At 54.0% G+C, this 24,198-nt stretch overlaps 1 protein-coding gene across 22 annotated transcripts in view; it reads left to right on the forward strand.

Moving 5' to 3' along the window:
* Nucleotides 1-24,198, forward strand: part of TNS1 (tensin 1) — a 279,839-nt gene that overhangs the window by 175,125 nt on the left and 80,516 nt on the right. For 19 of the 22 annotated variants that reach the window (XM_043504818.1, XM_043504821.1, XM_043504825.1 and 16 more), the window contains 6 exons: nucleotides 551-663; nucleotides 1,738-1,798; nucleotides 5,324-5,399; nucleotides 5,933-6,062; nucleotides 9,443-9,508; nucleotides 12,508-12,669. In XM_043504818.1, the coding sequence (XP_043360753.1) occupies nucleotides 551-663; nucleotides 1,738-1,798; nucleotides 5,324-5,399; nucleotides 5,933-6,062; nucleotides 9,443-9,508; nucleotides 12,508-12,669 (608 nt within the window). The remainder of the gene's footprint in view (nucleotides 1-550; nucleotides 664-1,737; nucleotides 1,799-5,323; nucleotides 5,400-5,932; nucleotides 6,063-9,442; nucleotides 9,509-12,507; nucleotides 12,670-24,198) is intronic. The other 3 variants (XM_043504819.1, XM_043504828.1, XM_043504836.1) reach the window with 1 other exon arrangement.

Here is a 24,198-nt window from a genome sequence, read left to right on the forward strand (position 1 = left end):
GAAGCCAATCAGGAGCCGTGAGGCTGCTGCCTGTCAGACCCCTTGAGGTGCGACTTCCTCTGGTCTGTGTCCTCTGGGCTGTGGGTAGTGTAACATGCACTGCTTATAGCTTCTCCTTGGCTGGAAGCATGGAGATGCCTGCTGCTTGGCAGCTTTGAAGGCCCAGGATTGAGACCCCTCGGGCCTTCTAGCCAGTCCTGAAACCCTCCTCCCTAGCTGTGAAGTTTCTGGCCACCCTGTTTCTGCTCAGTCGGTGCCTTTGAGTCTCAGATGAGCCTGGATCCCCTGGTGTCAGCTGCCAGGGTGTCTCCTTTGGAGCAAAGGATTCTGGGGCACATTTGGAAAGGCTTCCGATGCAGGCAACTAAGCCGAAGGGTTAGTTTACAAACGGAAAGGGCTACTGAGCGGGGTATCCGGGTGGAAGGAAAGGAGCAGAGGGAATAGGGGACAGGTGCCCAGCCCCCTTCTGCAGTGAGGAGACCAAAGCAGCTTGAACAGGCCGTGCACAGACACCACTAACCTCCTGAACCCATGCTGGTTTCTGCCCCAGGTATGTCCATTACTTCAGCGGCCTGCTGTCCGGCACCATCAAAATGAACAACAAGCCCTTGTTCCTGCACCATGTCATCATGCACGGGATCCCCAACTTCGAGTCCAAAGGCGGTAAGTGTCCCCCCGGCTCCGGCACGGGAGGGCTGTTTGCTGCCCCCCAGCGTGACTCTACTTTCCAGGGGCACAGAACCTGCATGAGGGGTAGGGGGCACCGGGGTGGGTAAACGCCACAGCGTTTCAGAAAGGCTGGGTATATGCAAGTGAGACCGGAGGCTGCGTGGGCTCCAGGGAGCCAGGGGCTGCCGGCCACTATCAATGCCTTGTTGACAGGATGAGTTTGGGCCTCAGCCATCTCTCCCCTCGCTAGGCAGGGTGACCGCTTTTCGAAAGGCTAAAGCGGGACGCATGCAGGAGCCCCACCCCCGACCCCTCCTTTTCCTTCTCCGGCTGGAGCCAGGCCATGGTAAGCGCTGCCCAAGGAGCCCAGCCCTGGTGGGTGTCTGGGTTGCCCGAGAGCAGCCCCGGCCCGTGTCCTGGCCCCCTGGGGCACGCCACCCAGAGCAGGTGGAGGGAAGGGCAATCACCCTGTCACTAGCCACTGTGCAGCTCTGTGGTGGGAGCCCTAGTGTAGGCAGAGCATCTTTGCCAATGGCTCGTGGCCATTTCCAATGGATTCCAGAATGGAGCTGCAGTTGGGCTTATTGTGGGAACTCAGCGGTGGCCCTAACTCCGGGGGATTGCTGGCACTCCGACACACCGCCATCAAGCAGGGGGGTTACCATCCTCCGGTCACCAGCCCGGAAGCTGCATGAGCTCCCCTCTGTTGTCATTAGCAGGGGCTGGTGCACCCCTGGCTGGTGCACTGAGTTCTCTTCAGTGCTAGTTGTTAGGGACTCTGGACCCCAAGGGCTGTGGTTGGGCCGGGGCAGCCTGCCATGTCTCACTGCGGTCTGCCAGTAGGAAGGGCGGACAATGTGTAGGGATCTCTCTGCTCCCACCTCCACGTGTCCGGGCCGCTTCTTGTCCAGGCCTGGGGAAGGTGCTGCAAGAAGCAGGCAGGCTAGGGAAAGGTCCCCAGTGCCCTGTCCCGCTCCACCTGGCTGGGCTGTTTGTTTTCCTTCCTGGTGACTAATCCCCGTGGCTAACGAATGTTCCTTCTCTCCATTTCTGATCGGTGTCTTCTAGGATGCCGGCCCTTCCTGAAGATCTACCAGGCCATGCAGCCGGTGTACACATCTGGGATCTAGTAAATATCAGCTCTCTCTTGGGTTCCTCTCTCTGCCTACAGGCCCTTACTTCCAGTCCCTGTGACTGTCTCCTGTCCGAGAGATGGTCCCGGTGACTCAATGGGCCTTCTGCATCTAGGACTCCGACGAGCTCGGGTGTTGGTGTGAAACACGGCTGGGTCCTGTAAGGAAAGGGGAAAGCTTGGAGTAGAAACAAGCTGCACTTTGCGCTTATGATTAATGTTGGCCGGGGTGGGGGGAGATTTTTCCGGGCATCCCAAATCCGCCATTGTCCTCCCTAGCCCCGCTGCAGACACATGCCGTGTAGACTGGCCCCCGACACGCGCCTGACCTGCTCCGAAGAATCCCGGCAGCATGGGCAGATCAGCCCATCTGACCTAAAAACTGCCCTCCCCTTCCGGTGTGCTTGGAGACGCCTTTCAGTTCTCCACGTGCCCGGTCCCCAGGGACTGCCACTGGCTGGGCTCTGCCGGAGGAGTCCCGCCGATCGTTTTGTGGTGCCTTTTCTTCACAGGCCTTTCCGTAGCCCTCTTCCCCGCCCACCCTCCCTGGTGCAGTGATGCAGCCATCAGCCAGCGCTCCCGGACCTTTGAGCAGCTCAGCAGCTGTCTGGCTGGGAGGGCGAGGGATTCTTACTTCCTTAGCAGGAATGGAGCTCTTACTCTGCTGCCCAGAGAACAGGGGCACGTGCTTTCTCCTCTGGCCGGGAGAGCTGCACTCCAGCTTGTCCTTTGACATATCACCTCGTGGGACGTTTCCTGGCTGGCTCCAGAGCCCAGGTGATGGGCAGCCCCTGCCTTAGGGCGTGCGAGTGAGGCGCAGTCGAGTGGGAGACAGACGATGCACTCAGGGGGAAGTTCTCTCCCATGCAGCCAAGCAGCGCAAGGCCCTGAGGGCTCAATGGGGGACTTTGATGGTACCCAGCCTGCACGCTGGCAGATTCTGCCCTAAGGGAGAGAGGGGAAGCCCAGGACAGTGGTTGCAAGGACAGCTGCAGTGCTGGGACACTGGACTGTGGCTGGGAAGCAGGGATGTAGCATTGTTTGTGCTCATTGGGGATCTCAAAGCACTTTGTGCGTCTCCCAACCACTTGGGCTGAGAAATGGTGCTGGGAGTGTCACGAACGGGCTCTCTCATGGCATCTCCCTCCCTGTATTTCGGGGCTTCCCTCTCCTAGGAAAGCAGATCTGGGCAGGAGTGGGCGGAGGGGGAGCGCAAGCACAGAACGGCACCCACCAGCTACCTCCAGCCACTCAACGACACATCGAGGCTGGGGCAAAGGTTGGGGTCAGCTCCCAGCCCGGCTTCCCCAGCCCCACCTTCCAAATCTCCCCCCATTGAGCTGTTTTGCCTGGCACCTGCCTGGCCCCAGTGCTGATGTGTGCAGTGGGGAGCAGACAGTTTGGCTTCCATGTGCTAATTTGAAGGTAGAGCCCTGGGCAGTGGGGTGGGGTGGGGTGTATGTGCCCTGCTGGACACACTGATTATGTCTACACTGCACTCCAACCCGGGGCTCTGACTCAGGTTTGAACCCAAGCCCCCCTTCTGTCCACACGCAGATCCGTCTGACTCAGGTCGGCAAGCTCTGAGGACCTGGGTCTTAGGACCCTGCTGGGGAGGTGGGGTCAGGGTGTGAGTCCTGCTGCAATTTGGGTCCAGTTGCTGTCATTTTGCAGTGTGGACACAGCTCAAGCTGCAGACCCAAGTCAGAAGGCCTGTGTAGTGTGGACGCGTTAGCACGGCTGTGAGACCCGGGGCCAGCAGTTGTAAATCCAGATTTACAAGGCAGTGTGGACACTCAAGTGCAGGCATTGGAACCACCGAGTCCACAATTCCGGGTCCCCTAGGCTTGGGTTTGCAAAGCAGTGTAGACACAGCCTCTGTGAACACTGTCACAGACAAGGGTGCGTGGAAAAACGCTTGTCTCTTTTCTTTTTCTTCCCTTGTCCCCTTGGCCTGTCTGACTGCAGGCCTAATATGTGACCTCTTCTCCCTAATATGTGACCTGCCCATACAGGACACGCCTGTTTCTAACCACGCCTGATGCCATCTCTTCAATGAAATTTACTACAGGCCCACTCGTACCTTTCAGCTTTTAATAGCCTGTCTATGGGAAGCTGTTAATAAACCCCAAGTTTATCTCACCCATGAAAGCTGAGCCCCAAGGCCAGCGAATGACGAAACCACTTGGATTAACCCTCATGGACCATTACATCCACTGGGCGGGGGGCGAGTGAGGAAGTTGCTGCATAAAGGCGGTGGAAGTAACTGGCCCAGAGCCCCATAGACAGTTAGGGGCAGAGCTGTGGGGTGCTATGTACCCTGGGTCGTATCCTGCTCGAACCTCTAGACTAAGGAGTTGTCTGGTGTCCCAGTCGGGCACTGCTCCTGTATAAATGCTGATCGTTGGGTCAGGGCCCACTGGGAGAGACGGGGATGTAGTTTTGCTGCTTCTCTTTGGTTTTCCTGGGACACTGTCAAATAGTTTAGACCCCAGCAGCGACCAACTGTATATTATAATCAGCTGTCAAATGTGCTCCAGACTCTAAAGATCGACTTTAAAAATGGCTGCAAAATGGCAAATCCAATACGCAGTGTTTTTCGTAGGACCTATACAAAAACAACGGCTGTCACTGACATGATACTTGTGAGCTCCCCCTGCCGGCTGGGCTGACACGGTCAGCAATGCTGGCCCGCCGATGGGGCACGTGAACAACCACAGCCGGGATGATTTTATGCCCCGTTCCCAGCTCAGTACTGCAGGAATTCCCCTGGGAATGAGGGAGCTGAGTGACTAGCTCAGAGAAATTCCTGCTGGCCCGAGCCGGCTGTGCTAGGAGCTGCTACTCTCAGCCCGCATCGTGAGCGTCTAGGTGAACAAGGCCCCGCCTCCACTGCCCCCCCAGTCAAGTCCTCCCCCCAGGCTCCGAACCGGCATTGGGGTTGCCATGGCTTTTTCTCCACTGTCCCCTTTTGTTTTGGAAATTTCTCTGCCCCTCCTGGGTCCGTGGGGGCATCTCCGGGTTAAAAGCCTGGCAGCTGGGCTGCACCTGATGGGGGGGAGGGGGGCTAGCAGGGAGCACACTGCGGGGTGCCAGGGGGGGCCTGGGGTCTGTTCCTGTCTCTGCCGTTAACCTGCAGCATGACCTTGGGCAAATCATTTCCCCGCCTGCCTATTTTGCCCCTGAGCTCTTCGGGGGCAGGGACTGGCCCTGTCTATCTGTACAGCACCTAGTGCAATAGGGTTCTGATCCCAGGGGGTGCCTCCAGGCGCCGCTGAACTGTATACAAAGACAGTGATGATTTTCCTAGCCTGGGGGGCAGCTGGAAACAGCAGAGACTACGTGATGGAACCTTTTCTCATGGCATTTCCAGCCAGGCCTCGGGTGAGCTGGGGAAAGCACCCACCTCGCTAGGATTTCTCTCCACGCCCACCCCCGGAGCTGCTTGAGATTGCCTGCCGCTTAGCTGATGGAGTCCTTGGGCTCTTGCACCCAGGCTGAGTTATTTCCCTCTCTCCGCAGCAACGTGCAAGGAGACAGCCAGACCAGCATCTGCATCACCATTGAGCCTGGACTGCTCCTGAAGGGAGATATCCTGGTAAGAGACTGATAGCAGCCTGCCCTGAACCTCCCATCCAGTGAGGAGCTGGGCTCAATGGGGCTGCCGGGGGAGAAGAAACAGTCCCTGGGGGAAGGTGGAGGATAGTCCATAGGGGTAGGGAGACCCCAGCTACAACACTGTGCAACACTGAGCCCTAGGGGGAGCTGCCAGCGCCTACCCTGCTGTTCTGCAGGTGATGGGGAAAGGGTCCCAGCTTTGCATCTTGGTGCAATGGGGTGAACTGGTGCCTTGCAATGGCCACATGCTCACATGGCATCAAAGCCATCTCCACCCTGCATGGCTCTTGGAAGTCACTGCAGGATCCGTCCGCTCTGCCCTGTTGCAGTCCAGCCAGTTACCCAGATATCAGGGTGCGCAACAGCTGGGAAGAGAGGAGAGAAACCACTCCCACTAGGCCAGCTAGATAAGGAGAGGCGGCGAGACTGAGACCTGGCATTACCCAAGGCTCGCTGGAGTGTTTCCTGGTTGGGTTATGGAGAGGCTGACACCTCTTCCCTTCTCCTGGACAGCTGAAATGCTACCACAAAAAGTTCCGCAGCCCGACCCGAGACGTCATTTTCCGGGTGCAGTTCCACACCTGCGCCATCCATGACCTCGGCATTGTCTTCGGGAAGGAGGACCTGGACGAAGCCTTTAAAGGTGATTGCGTTGTTCTTGCCAGGCGGGGAGAGGTATGTGGGACCCAGCCTGGATGGGGAAATCTTGTGCCACTCACGGTTTGGGGGGTTTATTGATGAGTTACTTTGCCTGCTTGGTTTTCACATTTCTGCCCCATTGCGGTTCTGATACAGCTCCCATTACCAGGGTGTCTGGGAACATAGATATATCAGCTCCACACTGGGGGACTTTGGTGATTTTCAGAGGACTTGGAATATCAGGATCCCAGTGTGCTCACCAAACTGTCTCTGCTTCTCTCTCTGTAGCATATCTAGCTGTTACTCAGCTTCAATCCGCCCGGGGGACCTGGGGCAACGCCTTTCTCCACATTAAAAGTGTAATGGGATCTGTAATGACCTCTTTGGTTTTGCAAATTATCTAAGATGGTCGCACTGCACTTCCCAACACCATGGTAGCGCATTGATCCAGTGCCAGCCCACTGGAAAGGGCATCACCAGCCCCACAGCCTCCAAATCTGCATTGTCTTTGGCCTCTCTAGTCCCACCCCTCCTTATTTGTGAAATCTGATTAGCTCATTCATGGGCTGCCTGCCTACCTAGGCTCTTACGTGGGCCTTCTACCACCACGTCTGATCACCGGAAGTTGGGAACGTCCCACCGATCGGCGTACCCTGGAGCAATGCACATGGAGATTCACGTCTGCTCCTGTCTAGGGCAGCTGTAAGGAATCTCTGCCAAGCTCAGCTCATTGGGAAGTTGCTTTCGACATCTCATCCAGCTACTAGTGGATACCAGCCTGAGACGGGGGCTTTCCGCTTGATGCAAACCTGCCCACTAGACCCTACTAGGAGTTTTCATACATGCAGCCTACCCTCCACGTCCGTGTGACCACACTGAGCTGAACATTGTCAATAAACACACAATACCTGGAGAGTAGATGGTGTTTTTCTTTCCGCCAGCAGCACTGTATATCCTAAGTGGTCCTCTTTGATAATTCATTGGGTCAGTCAGTCTGTTCATCCATCCATAGGCTGCTGTTGGGTGAAGGTCCCTTCAGCTCTGCCCCTGGTCATTCCTCTGAATCATCTCCTCTCAGTTCTGCTTGGGGTTCCTGCCACCCATCCATCTACAGCTGGTTGGTCTACAGCCAAAAAAAATCAAAATTTCCTGACAACAAAACTTGCAGTTTTCTACAGCCAATCATCCATTCTGAGCCACCCGTCCACCGTTATCAGCCTCTTTTAGCCCTACTGGAGGACAAAGGCCTCGTGCACAAAGCTGATTGGAAATCTTTTATCGGAACACATTTTTTGATTAAAAATAGCTTTTTGGTGAAAGGGAAATTTTAGGGAAAAAAATTCCATTTTTGATGAAAACGAAAAAAGAAAAAGAATTCAACGAGAAATTGAAACAAAATCAATTTTTTCCCTTTATTGAAATTTTACGGAAGACAAAGAATCATTTCCTGACCGGCTCTCTGCCTGAACCTCTGCTGCTTCCCTCCACCCTCATCTCCAGGTCCCTGCCCTGCCGCAGGGTGAAGGTCTCTTCTGCATTGCTCCTGTCCAGCCAGCCCTACCGTCCACTCTCCTCCCCTGCAGATCACTGACCTGGGGGTGATCTCCGTCTGTAGCAGCTGCTCTGTCTCTCCGCCTACATCACTGCAGGGAAAGACCTACCCTTGCTCCGTCCCTCTCAGCTGCTTTCATCCCAGTGCAGGCTGAAGGTCTCTTCCTCGCTCCTCAGGCTGGGTGGGTTTGCCTGCAATCTACACGTGTGGCCAGGGATGTGACCCTGCTCGCCAAGTCATCTTCCCCAAGCTGCACCATGGGGGTGGTTGCCCCCCGGCATCTCTCATGGGTTCTTCAGCAGACTGATCCCACTGACTGAGTCGTGCCTGGGCCACTCAAACCACTGTTCACTTGCCGGCTGGTCCAGTAACACGTGCTGTTACTCGATCTTCTGCACTCTGTCAGCGCGCTGCAGTACAAAGGTATCCCCTAGCTCCAGCAGTTCGCCCTTGGACACAGGTCCGCTTGAGTCAGTGAGTAATTTACAACCATGCCCCAGAGAGGTGGGGACGTGAAACATGATGCTACGGAAATACCCGAGGTGATGCACTTCACGCGGGGGCTGTGTGAGCAACTGTTGCCCTAAGCCCTGGAACAATATTAGTCACTCCAGCACGGACACTGTGATGTTTTTACAGCTTGCAAGGGCGGGCAGGGGATGGGTGTCAGACTGTAGACCATGATGAAGTACTTTTGATGGAGTGTGACTCTGAGGATGTATTTCTTAATGTAATGACCCTTTGGCCCTGGAGCAGGCTCCCCAGCTCAGGTTCCCCTGTGTAGATCCCTCACCTTCGCCTGTTTTAAGTCTCAAGAGTTGATTGAATTGGAGAGCCAAGGGAGGAAGCCACATACTGCAGCTGGTGGCCAAGAATCACTCGTTATTTCCATCGGAGGCGTGTCTCGGGCCTCCCCCAGCAGGAAGGACTCCCCATTACAGCAGCGACTGACAGTGGGGTGGAGAATGTTGCTCAGATGTTCTGGTGTTGAGCATGGTGTAAAAGGCAGATGGGGCACCCCCTTGTTGAGTGGTAGGGAACACCTTTCTTGGGGGTTTGTTGGCAGCTTATGGGGTCCTCCATCTCTATGGAGTCAATGACTGGAGGGGGCTGCCATCGGTCTCTGTGAAATGATGTCATGGACCTTAGTCCATTTCCTAGCTGGGATTCAGCCATGTCACTAAATCGGCACTGATTGACCCTTTGTGGTTGACCCCAGCAGGGAGGCTAAGAACAGAATGGCCATGGAGGTAGAACGCACGCTGGCAATTGTGGTTCAGTGGTGGTTGAATGCACACCGGTAGGGGACTGTGCTCCTGGCAGGATTGTGTCATCCCTGCTTTATAGGCATAAGACCCTGGGTGGCAGGGGATGGATCACTTGATGATTCCCTGTTCTGTTCATTCCCTCTGGGGCACCTGGCATTGGCTGCTGTCGGGAGACAAGATACTGGGCTAGGTGGCCATTCTTATGTTTTTATGTTTGATGAATGGGGGGCTCTGTCTCCATGGTTGAGAGTCTGACATTTTACCCAGGCTAACCTCTCATGGTGGAAACAGCAAAGGGTTGCCCATGGCCCTGCCCGTTGGTGAGCGACTTCTGGACTCCCCCTGCCAAGGGCCGCTGGGACTGTGACGGGATCAGCTCTAAGGCTCTAGTCGGGTGCAGGAGATTCTCGTGATAAAGACCAAGGTTCCTGTTATTGCCCGATTGTCCTGAACGCAGGTGCTTGTGTGTTGGTTTCCTTGGCGCTGGCTTTGGAGAGGTGACTTAGCTGCTGCTCCCGCGGGTTGGACACACACTGAGTTTCCTGTGTTCTGTTTCCATCCTAGACGACCGGTTTCCGGAGTATGGGAAGGTGGAGTTTGTGTTCTCGTACGGCCCGGAGAAGATCCAAGGTACAGCCGGTGGCCCTTCTGCATGGGGCATTGCAGCCCAAAGCTACTAATCCCTGAGCCCCTTCCTCCACCTTCCCACTTCTTCCAGTGCCTGCAACCTCTGCTCCCGTCCCCTTCAGCCCCTGCTCTTCTCCTTGCATCATACTCCCTGTCCTGGTGCGAGCATCCCACTGTCACTAGGCAGCTCCTTGCTGTGGTGGGTGAGTGTGGGCGAAGGGGCCCTGCTGCCAGGCACTGAGCAAGCCCCCTGTGCGGGTGCCAGTCTCGTACTGCTCAGTAATACAGTCTCGCTTGGAATGAGGCATCCTTCATGGTGACCTGTCTGGGCAGGGGAGCAGCCCCCATCCCCTTCTTCACCTTCACGGAGGCCAGAGCCCATCTCTGGGCAGGACACTGAGGGAGCTACTGGTCTTGGAGCGTTTGCAGGAAGGGCTTATAGGCCCCCTCCTTGGGGCCGGTAGGGGAACGGGGTCCCAGCCTCGCCCCTGGGTTCCAGCCCAGAGCCCTGTACTGCACAGCTGGGCTGGACCCTTTCTCCCTATTGCAATTTTCCCTGGGTAACTTCCTACCTTGCCTCTTTATGACCCCTCTGGGTTTCCCAGTCTCTTCCCTGGCTAATCAGGGTCTCTACCAGGACCCCTGCCTGAGAGCTTTCCTCCCTCTCTCCCCTGCTCTTAGCCTCCTTTCCTGCTCTGGCTCTCCTCTGCTGAGTCAGGGCCCTGCAGTCTCTTACCTCCAGCTCTTTCTCCTCTGGACCCTCTTGGCGCTTAAACTTGGCTCCTTTTACACAGGAATCATCTGGTTCATAGGTTCTTAGAGTCCAAGGCCAACGGACCATTGGGACCATCTCATCTGACCCCCCCGGCCATAGAGCTGCCCCAAAACAATTCCTAGAGAAGGTCTTCTGGGAAAAAAAATCCAATCGAGATTGAAAAATTGTCAGTGATGGAGAACTGACCATGGCCCTGGTAAATTGTTCCTTCCAAGGGCTAATTACTCCAACAGTTACATCTCATTTCCAGTCTGAATTTGTCTAGCTTTGACTTCCAGCCACTGGATCGTGTTAGATTTTCCTACGCTAGACTGAGGAGCCCCTTATCAAATGTTTGTTCCCTGGGTAGGTGCTTAAAGACTGATCAAGTCACCTCTTAACTGTCTCTTTGTTAAGCTACATAGACTGAGGTCTTTGAGTCTGTCATTATAAGGCAGGTTTTCTAATCCTTTAGTGGTACTCGTGTGGTTCTTCTTTGACCACCCTCCAATTTATCAACATCCTCCTGGAACTGTGGGCACCAGAACTGGACCCAGGATTCCAGCAGCGGTCGCACCAGTGCCCAATCCAGAGATGAAATAACTCAAGATCCCCCTGTTGATGCAGCCCAGGATCGCATTATCTCTTTTGGCCCCAGCGTCATGTTGGGAGCTCATGTTGAGTTGATTACCCACCACGACCCCCAAATCTTGTTCAGAGTCACTTCTTCCTGTGCAAGAGTCCCCCATCCTGTGAGTATGGTCTGCGCTCTTTGTTCCTAGATGGATATGTTTACATTTAGCTGTATTAAAACACATAGTGTTAGCTTGAGCCCAGTTTACCAAGAGATCCAGATCGCTCTGAATCAGTGACCTGTCTTCTTCCTTATTTACCCCTCTCCCAACTTTTGTGTCATCTGCAAACTTTATCAGTGATGATTTCAGGTCATTGATAAAGATGGTAAATAGCGTAGGGCCAAGAACCAATCCCTGCAGACCTCACTAGAAACATACCTGTTGGAATGATGATTCCCTATTTACAGTTACATTTTGAGACCTATCAGTTAGCCAGTTTTTAATCCATGTAATGTGTCCCAAGTTAATTTTATATTGTTCCAGTTTTTTAATCAAAATGTTGCTCAGTACCAAATCAAATGCCTTACAGAAGTCTCTATATATTATGATATATACCTTTATCAACCAAATTTCTTATCTCATCAAATAAAGTTATCAAGTTAGTTTGACAGGATCTATTTTCCATAAACCTATGTTGATTTGCATTGATTACATTACCCTCCTTTAGCTCATTGTTAATTGAGTCCCATAGCAGCCGCTCCATTATCTTGCCAGGGATTGATGTCAGGCTGACAGGCTTATAATTACCTGGTCATCCCATTTATCCTTTTTAAAAATTGGTACATTAGCTTTCTTCCAGTCTTCTGGAACTTCCCTAGTGCTCCAAGACTTACTGAAAGTCAACATGATGGTCCAGTGAACTCCTGAGCCAGCTCTTTTAAAACTCTTGGATGCAAGTTATCTGGACCTCTGTTTTGAAAAGTCCAACTTTAGTAGTTCCTGTTCAGCATCCTCCAGAGATACTAATGGGAATGGAAAGAGTGTTATCATCACCATGTGAAAGTGGGGCTCATCCTGTAATCAGGGTTGATTTAGCCACAGGCTCTCTACCCCAAGAGAAAGCCACTCTGTTACAGTACCCCTCAGTCTGTGCATCTCTATACATGCCCTTCTGTCACTGTCCATCCCCATACATGTCCTTGTGTCTGCCTTGTTTGCGCCTTTCTGACCATCCTCATACATAGCCCCTCTGTCTGGCCCCATTCATAGCCCCTCTGTCCGTCTGTCTGTCTGGTCAGGAAGAGCTTCCTGACAGATCTACTAGTTCACAGGATGCCCTGAGCTGGGAAGTGCTAGGAGTCCAGTGTCAGGCAGGATAACCCCTGGTGAATGACTGATTGGAACAGCCTGGCTTTGGCAGAGAGATGGAGTAGGTTCTGTGATGAGTCTTTCCCATCTCCAGAGGCTATGATTCCTTTCCTCTTCCTTTTGTCCTGCCTTTCCCCCTCTCTCCTTTCACTTCCTGTCTCTTTCTAATAACCCAGCTTCTCCCATCTCTCCCCACGCCCCCAATCCTGCCCGGCCTGTTCCCGTCTCTCCCGTTGACGTTCCAACACACCAGACTCGTGTGTAGCTTCGGCCTCCTTTACTGACTCACGTCCACCTGCCCCCAGGGATGGAACATCTGGAGAACGGCCCCAGCGTCTCCGTGGATTATAACACCTCGGACCCCCTCATCCGATGGGACTCCTACGACAACTTCAACGTCCGCCGAGAGGACAGCCTGGAGGGTACGTGGGCTGGTCCCCACGAGGCCCACAAACCTCCGGACACAGGTCATTGTTATAACATATTATTATATTGCCGTGGCCCCTGTGGGAGCCCCTGATGTGCCAGGCACCATGCAGACAAGTCATAAAGAAGGCAGTCGCTTCCCCAGAGAGCTCCTGATCTTGGGGGTCAGACAGGTGGATGAGACAGACAAATGGTGGGCGGGTGGAGGAGGTGGCCCTCTGGTCTTCCAGCTATGTCTGTGTGCTCGGAAATAAGTGCGGGGAGCTATTTAGATTTATAAACAAGAGACGCCTATCTTGAGACTGCAGCCACCTCTGAGAGCAGATTAAAAATACAGTAGCTCAATATTATTGATGGTAGTGATGGAGCCCGGCCCATGGCGTATGCCGGTTATGTGGCAAGGCTAGGACCAAGCTATTCCCCATGTTGGCACGCTCACCCCGTCGGGTGAGACCCAGCAGCCATCTGGGCCATCAGCCCTTGCAGCTCACAAGTTGGGGGCGGGGGGCGCTCTTGCAGGATTGTTTGCGGGGGCACATTTCAGAGGCAAAGGGTCCCTCCTTGAACCCCCTACCTCCTTTGTACAGAGGAGGTCTAGCATCAGCATCCCCTGCATGCGACCTGCGGAGAGAGGGGGTCTTGCAGGGAAGTTCAAACCTGAAGATAACGGGCAAAGGGGGTTATAGGAATCTGAGTGTGTTATTTATGGAGCCTTCATCACTGTTGTTTAAGTTCTAACCCCTGCCTCGTTGCCCGCAGGGCTCAATCCATCCTGCTCAGGGGGCGGGCGCCTTGGCAGGATAGCCCTGTGGGGAAGCTGGCACTGCAGCTGCCCATGCTGGAGCTGCTCGGTGGGATGGGAGAGACCTCCTGTCTCAAGGGCTGTGGATCCAGCCCCTTGCTGCCAGGCTGGAGTTTGGAGAGGGCATCCTGGCCTTGCCAAGCCTGAGTGAATCCTGAGTGCTGGGTAGATTTTGCCTTCCCTGGGAGAGGGGGCAGAGGTCTCAGGCCAGAAGGGCTCAAAGTGCCCTGTGCTTTAGGCAGATATGGCTCAAGAGAGCCAGGGAGCGGGGCAGAGGGCAACACAGCCCTTCTCTCTTGCTCCTTCCCTACCTACCGTTCCCCGACAGCCCTGCTGGTACTGGTGGCTGGGACAGGCTGGGGCCCATCACTTGCTGTGAGTTCCAGGCCGCCCAGAGGTGAGGCTTGCAGGGCGTGGACAGGCAGGGAGACAGGCAGGCAGCGAGTGATGCTGCATGGTGGAGAACCATCATCCCACTCCCCTCCCTTGCCCAGGTCTGTCGCCCCCTCAGGGTCTCGGCAGCCGCTTCCGTGGCCTGCAGGCAGCCAGGGTGATGGGCAGCCCTGGCCCGAGAGAGCTGGGTTCGTTGTGGGTCTGAGTCAGGAGGCTCAGACAAGCTGCCCAGAGTGCCGGGGTTCGTGCAGACTGCCCCGTTCTGCAAGGCTGGGCTGGGGAGCTCACTGGAATAGCTTCGCTGGTGCCTGGCCAGAGCCCAGACACGCCAAGGCCCAGAGAAACGAGACGCAGGGCCAGACGGATTGACTCCAGCGGAGGGTGATTATCATAAACCGGAGGACTGCTGGCGGGTGCTGGGCTGTCATAGAATCATAGAATATTAGGAGACCTCAGGAGGTCATCTCCAAGATGCAGAAGAAGACTCAGTCCCTGCCCCAGGATCTTGTGATCCTAACGAGCGCATGATTAATATATGTGGGGAGGGGATGGCGGGGACCTGGGTGTGGGTGGCAGGCTGTTACTGCTTCAATGTTTTGTCTTCCCGACATGCACGCGGACCGCGACTTGTGCTTGTTCTAGATCCCAGCAAGGCGGGCGATGGAATTTGGGATCTTGTCCCAGACAGGGCACCGTTGCTGGTGCTCCAGAGAAAGCTGGCCTCCCCTCGCCCCATCACAGGGAGGCAGAGCCAACGCCTGGCACTCGGCCAAGGCTGTGCAGCCCAAGGGTTATTACCCAGCCGTGAAAGCGTTTGATCTCCCATCCTAGCATAGCGCAGCTGCCAGCCGCTGGAGGGGGCGACTGGGTTTTGGGATTGGCAAGAGGGAGCCACTCAGCTGAACAGCAAGAAGGGGCTTAGGATGAAGGTCCACGCTGTATCGGGGGTTAGTTTTTAAAGGGGATGGGAACTGTTGGATGTGGAAAGCCACTCAGCTGCACTGCTTAGAGCTGGGGGGATCTCAGCACGGCCCAGGGACTAGTTGCAGCAAGGGCAGAGGGGACAGGACGGGGGTCCTCTCTGGCCATGGGAATGACACCACAGTCCCTGCCAAGGCAATGGAGTGTGATGTCACAAGCAATATGCAGCAGGGAGGAGAGGGACTGTAGTGGGAGCCCAGCTGGCTGCACTGAGGGCCAGTGTGTTGTTGGCGGTGGAAAGTGAGAGAGTAGAAAGGGCTACAGCATCTGAGCCCAGTCACTAGCCCACAGCGATCCAGCCAGCCATGGAGAATGCAGAGCGCAGAAAACCTGGAAGAGAAAAGCCAGGGGGCACGCGCCTGGGAAAGTTGTTATTTATTATTAACCTTCTGTCCTTCCCTGGCGCCTCCCATCCAGGGGGTCTCAGCATGCTTTATACCTCACAGCTACCATGTAACACCAGCAGTATTTAGTGCTTGTATGACCACACACACACACACTCACACTCTAGATCTAAAGCACTTGCAAAGGAAGGTCGGTCTCATTAATAACATTTTACAGATGGGGAAACTGAGGCACAAAGAGGGGAGAGTGACTTGTCCAAGGACTCCCCTCTCCTTCCCACCGGCGATCCAGGAGTCAAACCCAGATTTTATAGGATGGCTGGCTTGGGGTTAGCCTTGAGTCTCATTTTCTGTTGTTCGCACTATTGCAGATTTGGGCAAATTGCATGACTAATCTGTGCCTCAGTTTCCCCATCTGTGGAAAGGGGGTAATTCTGTCTACCTACCTGACCTGCGTGGGAGTGGGCTAAGGCTTTGGACTTGACAGATCAGCAGCACTATAGATAGGCAGAGTATTCCCTCTCTGCTCTTCACTCCTGCCCCTTCATCTCTTGGCCATCCTTGACCATTGGTGTTGGGTTGCAGGGAACAGATGGTGTTTTTATTTTGAAGGTGTATGGGGCACGTGTCCCTGGCTCCCCGGACATTTGCCTGACTGTCAGATGACCAGTCCTTGCTGCTGCCACCAGGGTGACGCGAGTGTTTACAAACTGTCCAGCTTGATGTATGGGGCAGGTTGAGCAAGCAGAGCCTGCATTTCTCCTACGGGCGCCCCAGAGGTCTGTCCAGTTCTGGACATCTTGGCTTCTTCTGTGTCCTGCGGCTGTGAGTGCTGCACTCGGGAGTCCTGAGTAAAATCTCCCCCTCCCCATGGTTTGGTTCACAGTGTGGGCATGGAAAGCTGGCAAGGGGCAGCCTCTGAATTCCTGGCAGGGAGGAGGAAACAAGGACTCGTGACACATGGGCTCGGGCATGTGCCTGGCGTATCGGGTACCCAGAGTGACCTCATTAGCTCTGCAGAGAAGGGTCCCGACCGCCCTTCCCTAAGGAAAACAGCGATGCTGACATCCTAAAGGGCCGGAGACCTTCCCCGGCAAGATTCCAGTGCAAGCCAATGGCAGGTTTTGCCTGAACAAGGATTGAGCAAAACCTCAAGATCTGGACTGTTCACAGAATCTAAGATCAACAGGTCATCCTGGGCCAAAAATTGCATCCCCGGCCCGTCAACCTGCAACAAACTGGGTCACAAGCTATATTTAAGTGCTGGCTGGCTCAGCCTTGCTTCATTCGAGCCCCCCAGTCGCCTGCGGCGTGGAGAGCTGCTGATGAGCCAGTGAACGTCAAGGAGATGATGGTTCCCCTAACTCTGCATGCGGAAGTGGTGGCTACACGAGGAGCGGGCTGGAGTGAGAGCAAGGCCTGACAACTGGGCAGCTGCTTTGGCACGTGCATTGACCAGAATCCAACCCAAGAACAGTAGGGAAAAGCAGAGCTCCAGGGGAAATTGCATATGGCGGCAAAAAAATGTTTTATGCCCTATAGGCTTTGCTTTCTGTCTTGCATGTGGAACTCCTTTCCATTCCCTTGTAAGGTCAATGGCGGTTCATGTTCCTGGAGGCCTGGACTCGAAACTTTTCATCCCCCTTACGGTAAATGTTAACAATAAAGGAGGGCTCGTGAAATCCTTGGAAGGATCCAGCTGAGCCTCGCAATTTATGGATTCTTTCTGATAGAGCCACGCCTGCCTGACCAGGCTGTCAGGAGGGGCAGGTACCGAGGACGTGTATTTATCATTCCTGGCTCAGATCCCCATGGAAAATCCTTGGACGAGTTGAACCAGGGATTGCCCCAAGAAGGACTGGTTAGTTATTTATCTTCACTTGTGTTTGGCATCCACCGGTGTTCTCCATTTCACTGCTCTCTGCCAGCCAGAGCCGCTGAGAGCCAGGCACTGCAGCGTTTGGCATTATGGGCACAGGGAGGGCTGCCCTGTCTTGTGTCTCTGGCTCCTCTTCTCTTCCTGCTTGGACAAATCAAATGATCTGGGCCTCCATCATCCCCGATTGTCTGTGTTCTTGGCATCTCTGGGATGTTCTAGTCAGGATTGCCATCAAGGGACAGGCTTGGGGAAAGTGGCAGCTCCCTGCCCTGTTCCTGTTTTCACAGTGCCTGGCGGGCAAATGATTCCTCTCTTCTTAGGAGCCTCAGCCTTGAGGTGAGACCACGGCATCAGGTTTCGCCAGACTCCTTTCTTCACGGCATGCTCCTGCCACATCAGAATATCAAGATGGGCCACCTAAGCACTGGGAGGCTTGCTGGGAAAAATATTAGTTGCGGGTATCGGGCCTGATTCTGCATCCATTGGCAACCCCCCACTGAGTTTGATCGGGCAGGATCCAGCCCCAGCCTGTCCGTGTGGTGAGGAAGTACACACAGAGGTGACAGTCAAAGAGCCATCGATTCCAAGCAGCAGGGACCTCCAGCTCATCTAGTCTGACGTGCAGCACATCACGGGGCACTAACCCCACCCAGGCCCCTCTGCCTCGAACCCCCAAACCTGGATGAGATAAAGAAGCATGGCCCGCAGGAAACGAAGCTGTCGTACGCCACAGACAGAGAACAGGAGGGACCCCGAGGTGCCGGAGACCCCCACCAAGGCAGGGGATAGATGAGCTGAGATGTACCTGTTCATGCAGCAGCACAGTGGGGTCGGGTATCCAAGCTGCAGGGGTCTGACACGTCAGCTGGATCCTCAGGGAAGGATCTCAGCGAACCACACTACAGGCCCTGAGCTGCCGTGACTATGGGTCTGGATCGGTGCACGTGGCCCATCTCTGATCTGAACTGAGCCGGCAGACTCCTAGCCCCAGAGACTCCCTGCACCTTTCTGGGGTGGGCAGGCCTCCGCCTGCTCCCCTCTATTCTGGTGGAGCAGCTCCACTGAGTGTAGTGTGGGGGCACCTCCCAATCTGAATTAAGCCCATCGTGCAATCTGCTGCCAGCATCCTCCTCTCCACCGGGTGCTTTCCGTGCTGCAGGTGCGGGTAACACTCCCACTCTCACCGCTGCAGCTCCAGCTCCCTCGCGGAGCTCAGGTCTCGGATCGGCGGCCAGCAGCGGAAGGTCTTTTAGCAGAATGCTCTGGGCAGGACCTGAATAGGAGGGAGTTGGATGGTCAGTGCAGCCGCAGGGATAAAATAACGGTGGTGATGGATGTAGAACATGGACCCTGCCGGGTGGAGAGGCAGAGACGGAAGGACTCAACGAATCGGCAATGAGGAGGGAGAATTTTGGCTTTAGTTGTGGAATTCCACCTCATTGGCCTTTACGTAGCACCCAGCCCTAACTAATTACTACTTTCTCTATGCCTGGGAGGTAGGGGCTCTCACACCCAGTGTGCAGAAGTGGGGAAACTGAGGCACAGGGCAGTGCGATGACTATGCAATGTGCCATTGCTGGGAATAGACCCCAGGACTCCCAAATCTTCTCTTGCCACTAGACCAATATCCTTCCCTCAGGAAGAAAAAAAAACCAACAGCAGCTCAGAGAGAGTTTGGGACCAGCTGCTTCCTGTTTCAACTGATTGCTGTTGATATTGCAGCAAAGGATTTCGGTTGGGTTTAGTTTTTTAGTTAGTTAGTTTAAACACCATTTATGGGGCAGGAAATGCCTGCCTGATGGCTACCTCAGATGGGCAGCGGATGTGGAAGAAACATCTTGTCTTCTTGGACTGAGTCACAAATATGTATTGCAACTATTTAAAGGGGACCAGAAAAGGGTTTTATTGAAAGTGTTTAAAATCCCAAGGCCTCAACAGAATATCAGTGTGGTTCTAACATTTTCAAACTTTAAAGAGATGGAGGACAAAGATCCCAGCTACTTGTTTTCATCAAAGCTCTCAGGGCATTTTTGGCAATAACTGGATATTACCGTCAATGCCCTGGCCACATCATAACATTGAACAGGTCATTGCATTTTGCCTCCCTAACTTTCCCCTGCTAGTTTAATTGGATACATTTCTATCATTCTCTTCCTGATCTCAGCTGTTGCATAGCATTACTGTTCCATTTGGACCTGAGCCAGCGACCCATAAATCAATGCAAAGACTCTCTTTGCGTTTGTTAGACATTGGATTGGGCCTGAGATCCTCAAAGGTATATAGGCACCTGACTCCCATTGGAATCAGACCTTTGAGGATCTAAGCCTGGGTCCTTAAAGGGTTGCTGAGTTCTTCCCCAGAGGTGGCTGCATTTCAGTGATTCCTATAAAGCACGGGTAGTCAATAATTTTTTTGTCAAGGTCCAAATTTCTTGACCAAGGTATAGTCCAGAGAAAATAATTAAAAAATCATACCAATAATGATAATAAGTAAATAAAAAGATGTTGAGGTCCGATCGAAAGCGTCTGGCCGTCCGGATTTGGCCTGCGGGTCCACTTATTGACTACCCCTGCTATAAGATATGTAGACCAAAAATTCAGCCCTGGGTCCCTAAGGTTAGACTCTGAAATCCAGGCTTCAGCACCTAAACAAAAGCTTGCATTGTGCCTGGAGCTGGGCTCCTCTCACTTATGCTGGGGGCCGCTCTGGCCTCTGGAGCAGCCCAGCATCTGGGTTGTGCAGAGATGGTGTTTGGGGCACAGCCCAGGAGGAATGTGGTGCCCTGCTCAGCTCTGCATCTTTGTCACATGAGCAATTGCTGGAAGCCTGAGCTCAGGCCCTGGCAGGTGAAAAAAAAAACAGCCCTTCTTCTGCCCCTCTCAGAGGCACGTGACATCCCCCAGGGCGGCTTCTGCAGGCCTGGGATCTTGGAGAGCCACGTCTAACGTGTTTAGAAACACTTCTGGTGGGTCTCCACGGATGGGCCCGTCTCCCTCCCACATCCCGCAGTGCCAACATGAGTTGATGCAGCCAGCTCTCTGGAAGGCAGGGTGTTTGCATAGGCCCGGAGGGGGCTTCACGGATCCCCCCACATCCCCAGCTCTGTCAATGCAAGGCAGAGAGCCACCGTCCCATCCCCATCTCGGGCGGGCTTGAAATAGCCACTCCCAGGAGAGGTTAAGGTCTGTGAATCATGGCTGGGCAACTCGATCCTCCCTAGCAGTGCAGAATCCCTGCAGGTCAGCCTGGTGCTGGCTTCTATAGGGTGAGTGGCCTGGCCCACTCCCTGCAGGGGACCCCACCTCCCCATGGGACCCTGCCCCTGTATGCTGGTGAGCCAAGCCAGGGTTTCTCATAGAATCATAGAATATTAGGGTTGGAAGAGACCTCAGGAGGTCATCTAGTCCCACCCCCTGCTCAAAGCAGGACCAACCCCAACTAAATCATCCCAGTCAGGGCTTTGTCAAGTCGGGCCTTAAAAACCTCTAAAGATGGAGATTCCACCACCTCCCTAGGTAACCCATTCCAGTGCTTCACCCTCCTAGTGAAATAGTGTTTCCTAATATCCAACCTAGACCTCCCCCACTGCAACTTGAGACCATTACTCCTTCTTCTGTCATCTGCCACCACTGAGAACAGCCGAGCTCCATCCCCTTTGGAACCCCCTTCAGGTAGTTGAAGGCTGCTATCAAATCCCCCCTCACTTTTCTCTTCTGCAGACTAAATAACTCCAATTCCCTCAGCCTCTCCTCGTAAGTCATGTGCTCCAGCCCCGTGATCATTTTTGTTGCCCTCCACTGGACTGTCTCCAATTTGTCCACGTCCCTTCTGTAGTGCGGGGACCAAAACTGGACACAATATTCCAGGTGTGGCCTCACCAGTGCCGAATAGAGGGGAATAATTACTTCCCTCAGTCTGATGGCAATGCTCCTACTAATGCTGCTCAATATGCCTGTTGACACTCTTGACTCATATCCAGCTTCTCATCCACTGTAACCTCTAGGTCCTTTTCTGCAGAACGTCCACTTAGCCATTCGGTCCCCAGCCTGTAGTGGTGCATGGGATTCTTCCATCCTAAGTGCAGGACTCTGCACTTGTTCTTGTTGAACCTCATCAGATTTCTTGGCCCAGTCCTCCAATTTGTCTAGGTCACCCTATCCCAACCCTCCAGCGTATCTACCTCTACCCCCATCTTAGTGTCATCTGCGAACTTGCTGAGGGTGTCTTAGCTCTTTTCCACGCCATCCATGGGGGAACGTGCTCTCTACTGGCTGGATAGGAACCCAGCTTCTCCAGACCCCACTCAAACAGCGAGGCCTGACCGGAGCTGGGCGGAGAGATATTCTCACCGGGGCATTGCAAGCGTCGTGGCCTGAAATGTCCCGTCCTGCCAATGCTCGATCGAGTGCTCTCTGAGGAGATTCGGGGGCTTCCAAGCCCCAATGGGGCAATGGGATTGAAGGCTCAAGGTGGGAGGGTCAGCCTGCTTCCTCCTTGCTTTGGCTTGGCCCATTCTCTGCTGGCCCAAAATTGTTGTGCAGGACCTTTGTTCCAGTGAATTCACGTAGCGCTGTGTTCAGAGATTGCACCGGTTCTTTCTTTCTTTCTTTCTTTCTTTCTTTCTTTCTTTCTTTCTTTCTTTCTTTCTTTCTTTCTTTCTTTGTCCCTCAAGCATGCCTGTGTTGAGTTACCTGCCTGTCTCTTAAACACTCCCAGGCCCTGAGGTTTGTAGCATTGCTCTCTGATAACCCTAGGAGAGGCTGCGGTAGGTGGGTGGGTGGGGAATGAACCGAGGCAGCTCCTCTTTCAGCATGTTTGTGGCTCCCAGGGATCCAGGCGGGCAGGCAGGGAGAGGAGAGGTGTCCTGGCAGACTGCAGGAGCCTCTAATCACATGGAACTTCAATTGGAAAAAGAGGAGAGCCAAACCTTTGATGCGCTGCTTAGCCAGAGCCCAGTCCAGAGAGGACAAGCCAATGCAATCGGGAGGGGGCGAGCGGGTGTCCTAAGGGGAGTGGGTGTGTGAGACCTTATTTACCATTGTTCTCGCCTTATTTGGTCCGAGAACTGCATGCAACATTTTTGGCATAGCAAGAATGAATGTGTATTGGTCGGGGGAGCTGGCACAGGGACCAGAGAGAGAGAGGGAGGGATCAGGCAGCTGGTAGCTTCCTTCCAGCGCTGCTGGCTTGTCTCTGGGTGAGAGCACTCCCCAATGCCGGGTGCAGCAGGCCGGTGGGAGGGCGAGGTGGCCATGTGAATTGGAGGGTTTGCTCCCTGTCCTGTCCCCGCCTCGGGCACGACGTCCTCTCAGGAGGGCGCAGCGGCCATAAGGAACGAGAGCTACTCAGCCACGCTCCGTGCTGGCGAGCCGAGGAGGCTGTGGGGGAGCATGCAGCTTATCGTCTCTCTTTAGGGTGCAATCCTGAGAGGTGCAGGGCAGATGCGGTTCCAGGGGCCACTGCAGGAGCTCGGCACCCATGGGAGCTGGTGGATACATTGGGCAGCGGCAGGAGGAGGAGAGCTGGGACTTGGCGGTGAGGCTGGGGTCCCAAGGCCCGTTGATCTGCAGTTCCCCTGGACGGGTGTGTTTTAGTCCTCGGGGTTTCTCTCTGAATGCGAGTGTGAGTGATGGACAGACTGAAAAAGCCGGGGAGGACTGACCTCTGTCACGCTGGTGTCTGAGCACCCTGCAATCTTTAATTGGGGGGGCCAGCAGGCCAGGATCCCGGGGCGGAGTGGCAGCAGAGTCCCGCAACGGAGTTTAAATGTTAACTGGAATACCTTACCGATAAGACTGATGCATATCAGTTAATATTTTACATCCCTAGTATTGATACCTATGCATCCCCCCCACACACACACCTGGGAGGCCATTGTATTGAACCCAAAGAGACTAAGGACCAGAATCTTACAGGCATTTCGATGCCCAACTCCCATCATTAGGTGACTAAATACCTTCAAAAATCTGCCCCTAAGTGACTTGCTCAAGGGCCCCCAGGAAGTCAGTGTCACGGTTGGAAACAGCCCAGCTGTTGTCCATTCTCTTTGCAGGAGAAGGCTTTCTCCGAAGAAGGGGTGTCTGACCAGGAGCTTGGCTTGTGTTTCTCTGGGGAACGTGCCTTATTAGAGGCAAGGCAAGATTGCATCTCTTGTGGGCGGGGAAGGCTGCATCGGGCAGGGGGGTTGAGGCCACCCCCAAGTTCAGGCACAACTCCCAGTGAGTCAGCAGAGCTGTGTGCATGAGGGATCATGGGTCTGGGGGTCCCTTCTAGCCTTAAACCCTGTGACTGGGGCACTGCGCCACGTGTAGTGGGGCTGAGCCTGGTTCACTTATTACAAGTGTGGAAAGAGCTGGAAAATTCCAAGTAGTAAATTCCTTCCGGATCCTTTTGGTCAGACCTGGGCAGATCATCTGCAGCCAGTAATTTATTTACTGGATGAATTTAGCCTCTTTTTGTGCCTGAAGACGATCCAGAAGCAGATTGCGATGTCCTCCAACTGGTTTGTTTGAAATTCTTTGCCAATTTTCTTTTTGTAAGTGTTCTTTGGGAGTCTTGGATTTTCAAACTGTGTTGCTTAGCTGCGCCCGATCAGATAAATCGTGTGCTTGGTTCTGGCTGCTGGTTGCCTTAGCCCTGAAGCTCTTGTGCATAGGAATTTAGAATTTAATTTGGGGCCAATGGTTTGCCACCTTGCATGGGTGACTTTGAAATTTGCCTTCCGTGAACACCGGCTCCAGTAAAATGTCACTGGAGAGCGAACGCAAAATTATCCCCTGCCCAGCCAAACTGAGTGCCGTGGAAGAGTGGACGCAGACTCCACCCAGCTGTGCTATGTGTTGGGTAACAGGGAACATTAGATAGACAGGAACTGCCACCTCTGGACAGGCCAGGTATCTGTCTGACAGCCTATCTTAGATAGAATCAGAGAACTGGAGTCCTGGAAGGGACCTCAAGAGGTTGTCAAGTCCATCCCCCCATGCTGAGACAGGACCAAGTAAACCTAGAGCATCCCTGACAGGTGTTTGTCCAACCTGGTTTTAAAAACTTCCAGTGATGGAGATTCCACAACCTCCCTGGGAAGCCGATTCCAGAGCTGCACTACCCTGAGAGTTACATTTTTTTCCTAATCTCTCACCTAAATCCCCCTGTCAGATTAAACCTGTTACTG

This window comes from Dermochelys coriacea, chromosome 11 (assembly GCF_009764565.3).
Source record: "Dermochelys coriacea isolate rDerCor1 chromosome 11, rDerCor1.pri.v4, whole genome shotgun sequence".
NCBI lineage: Eukaryota > Metazoa > Chordata > Testudines > Dermochelyidae > Dermochelys > Dermochelys coriacea.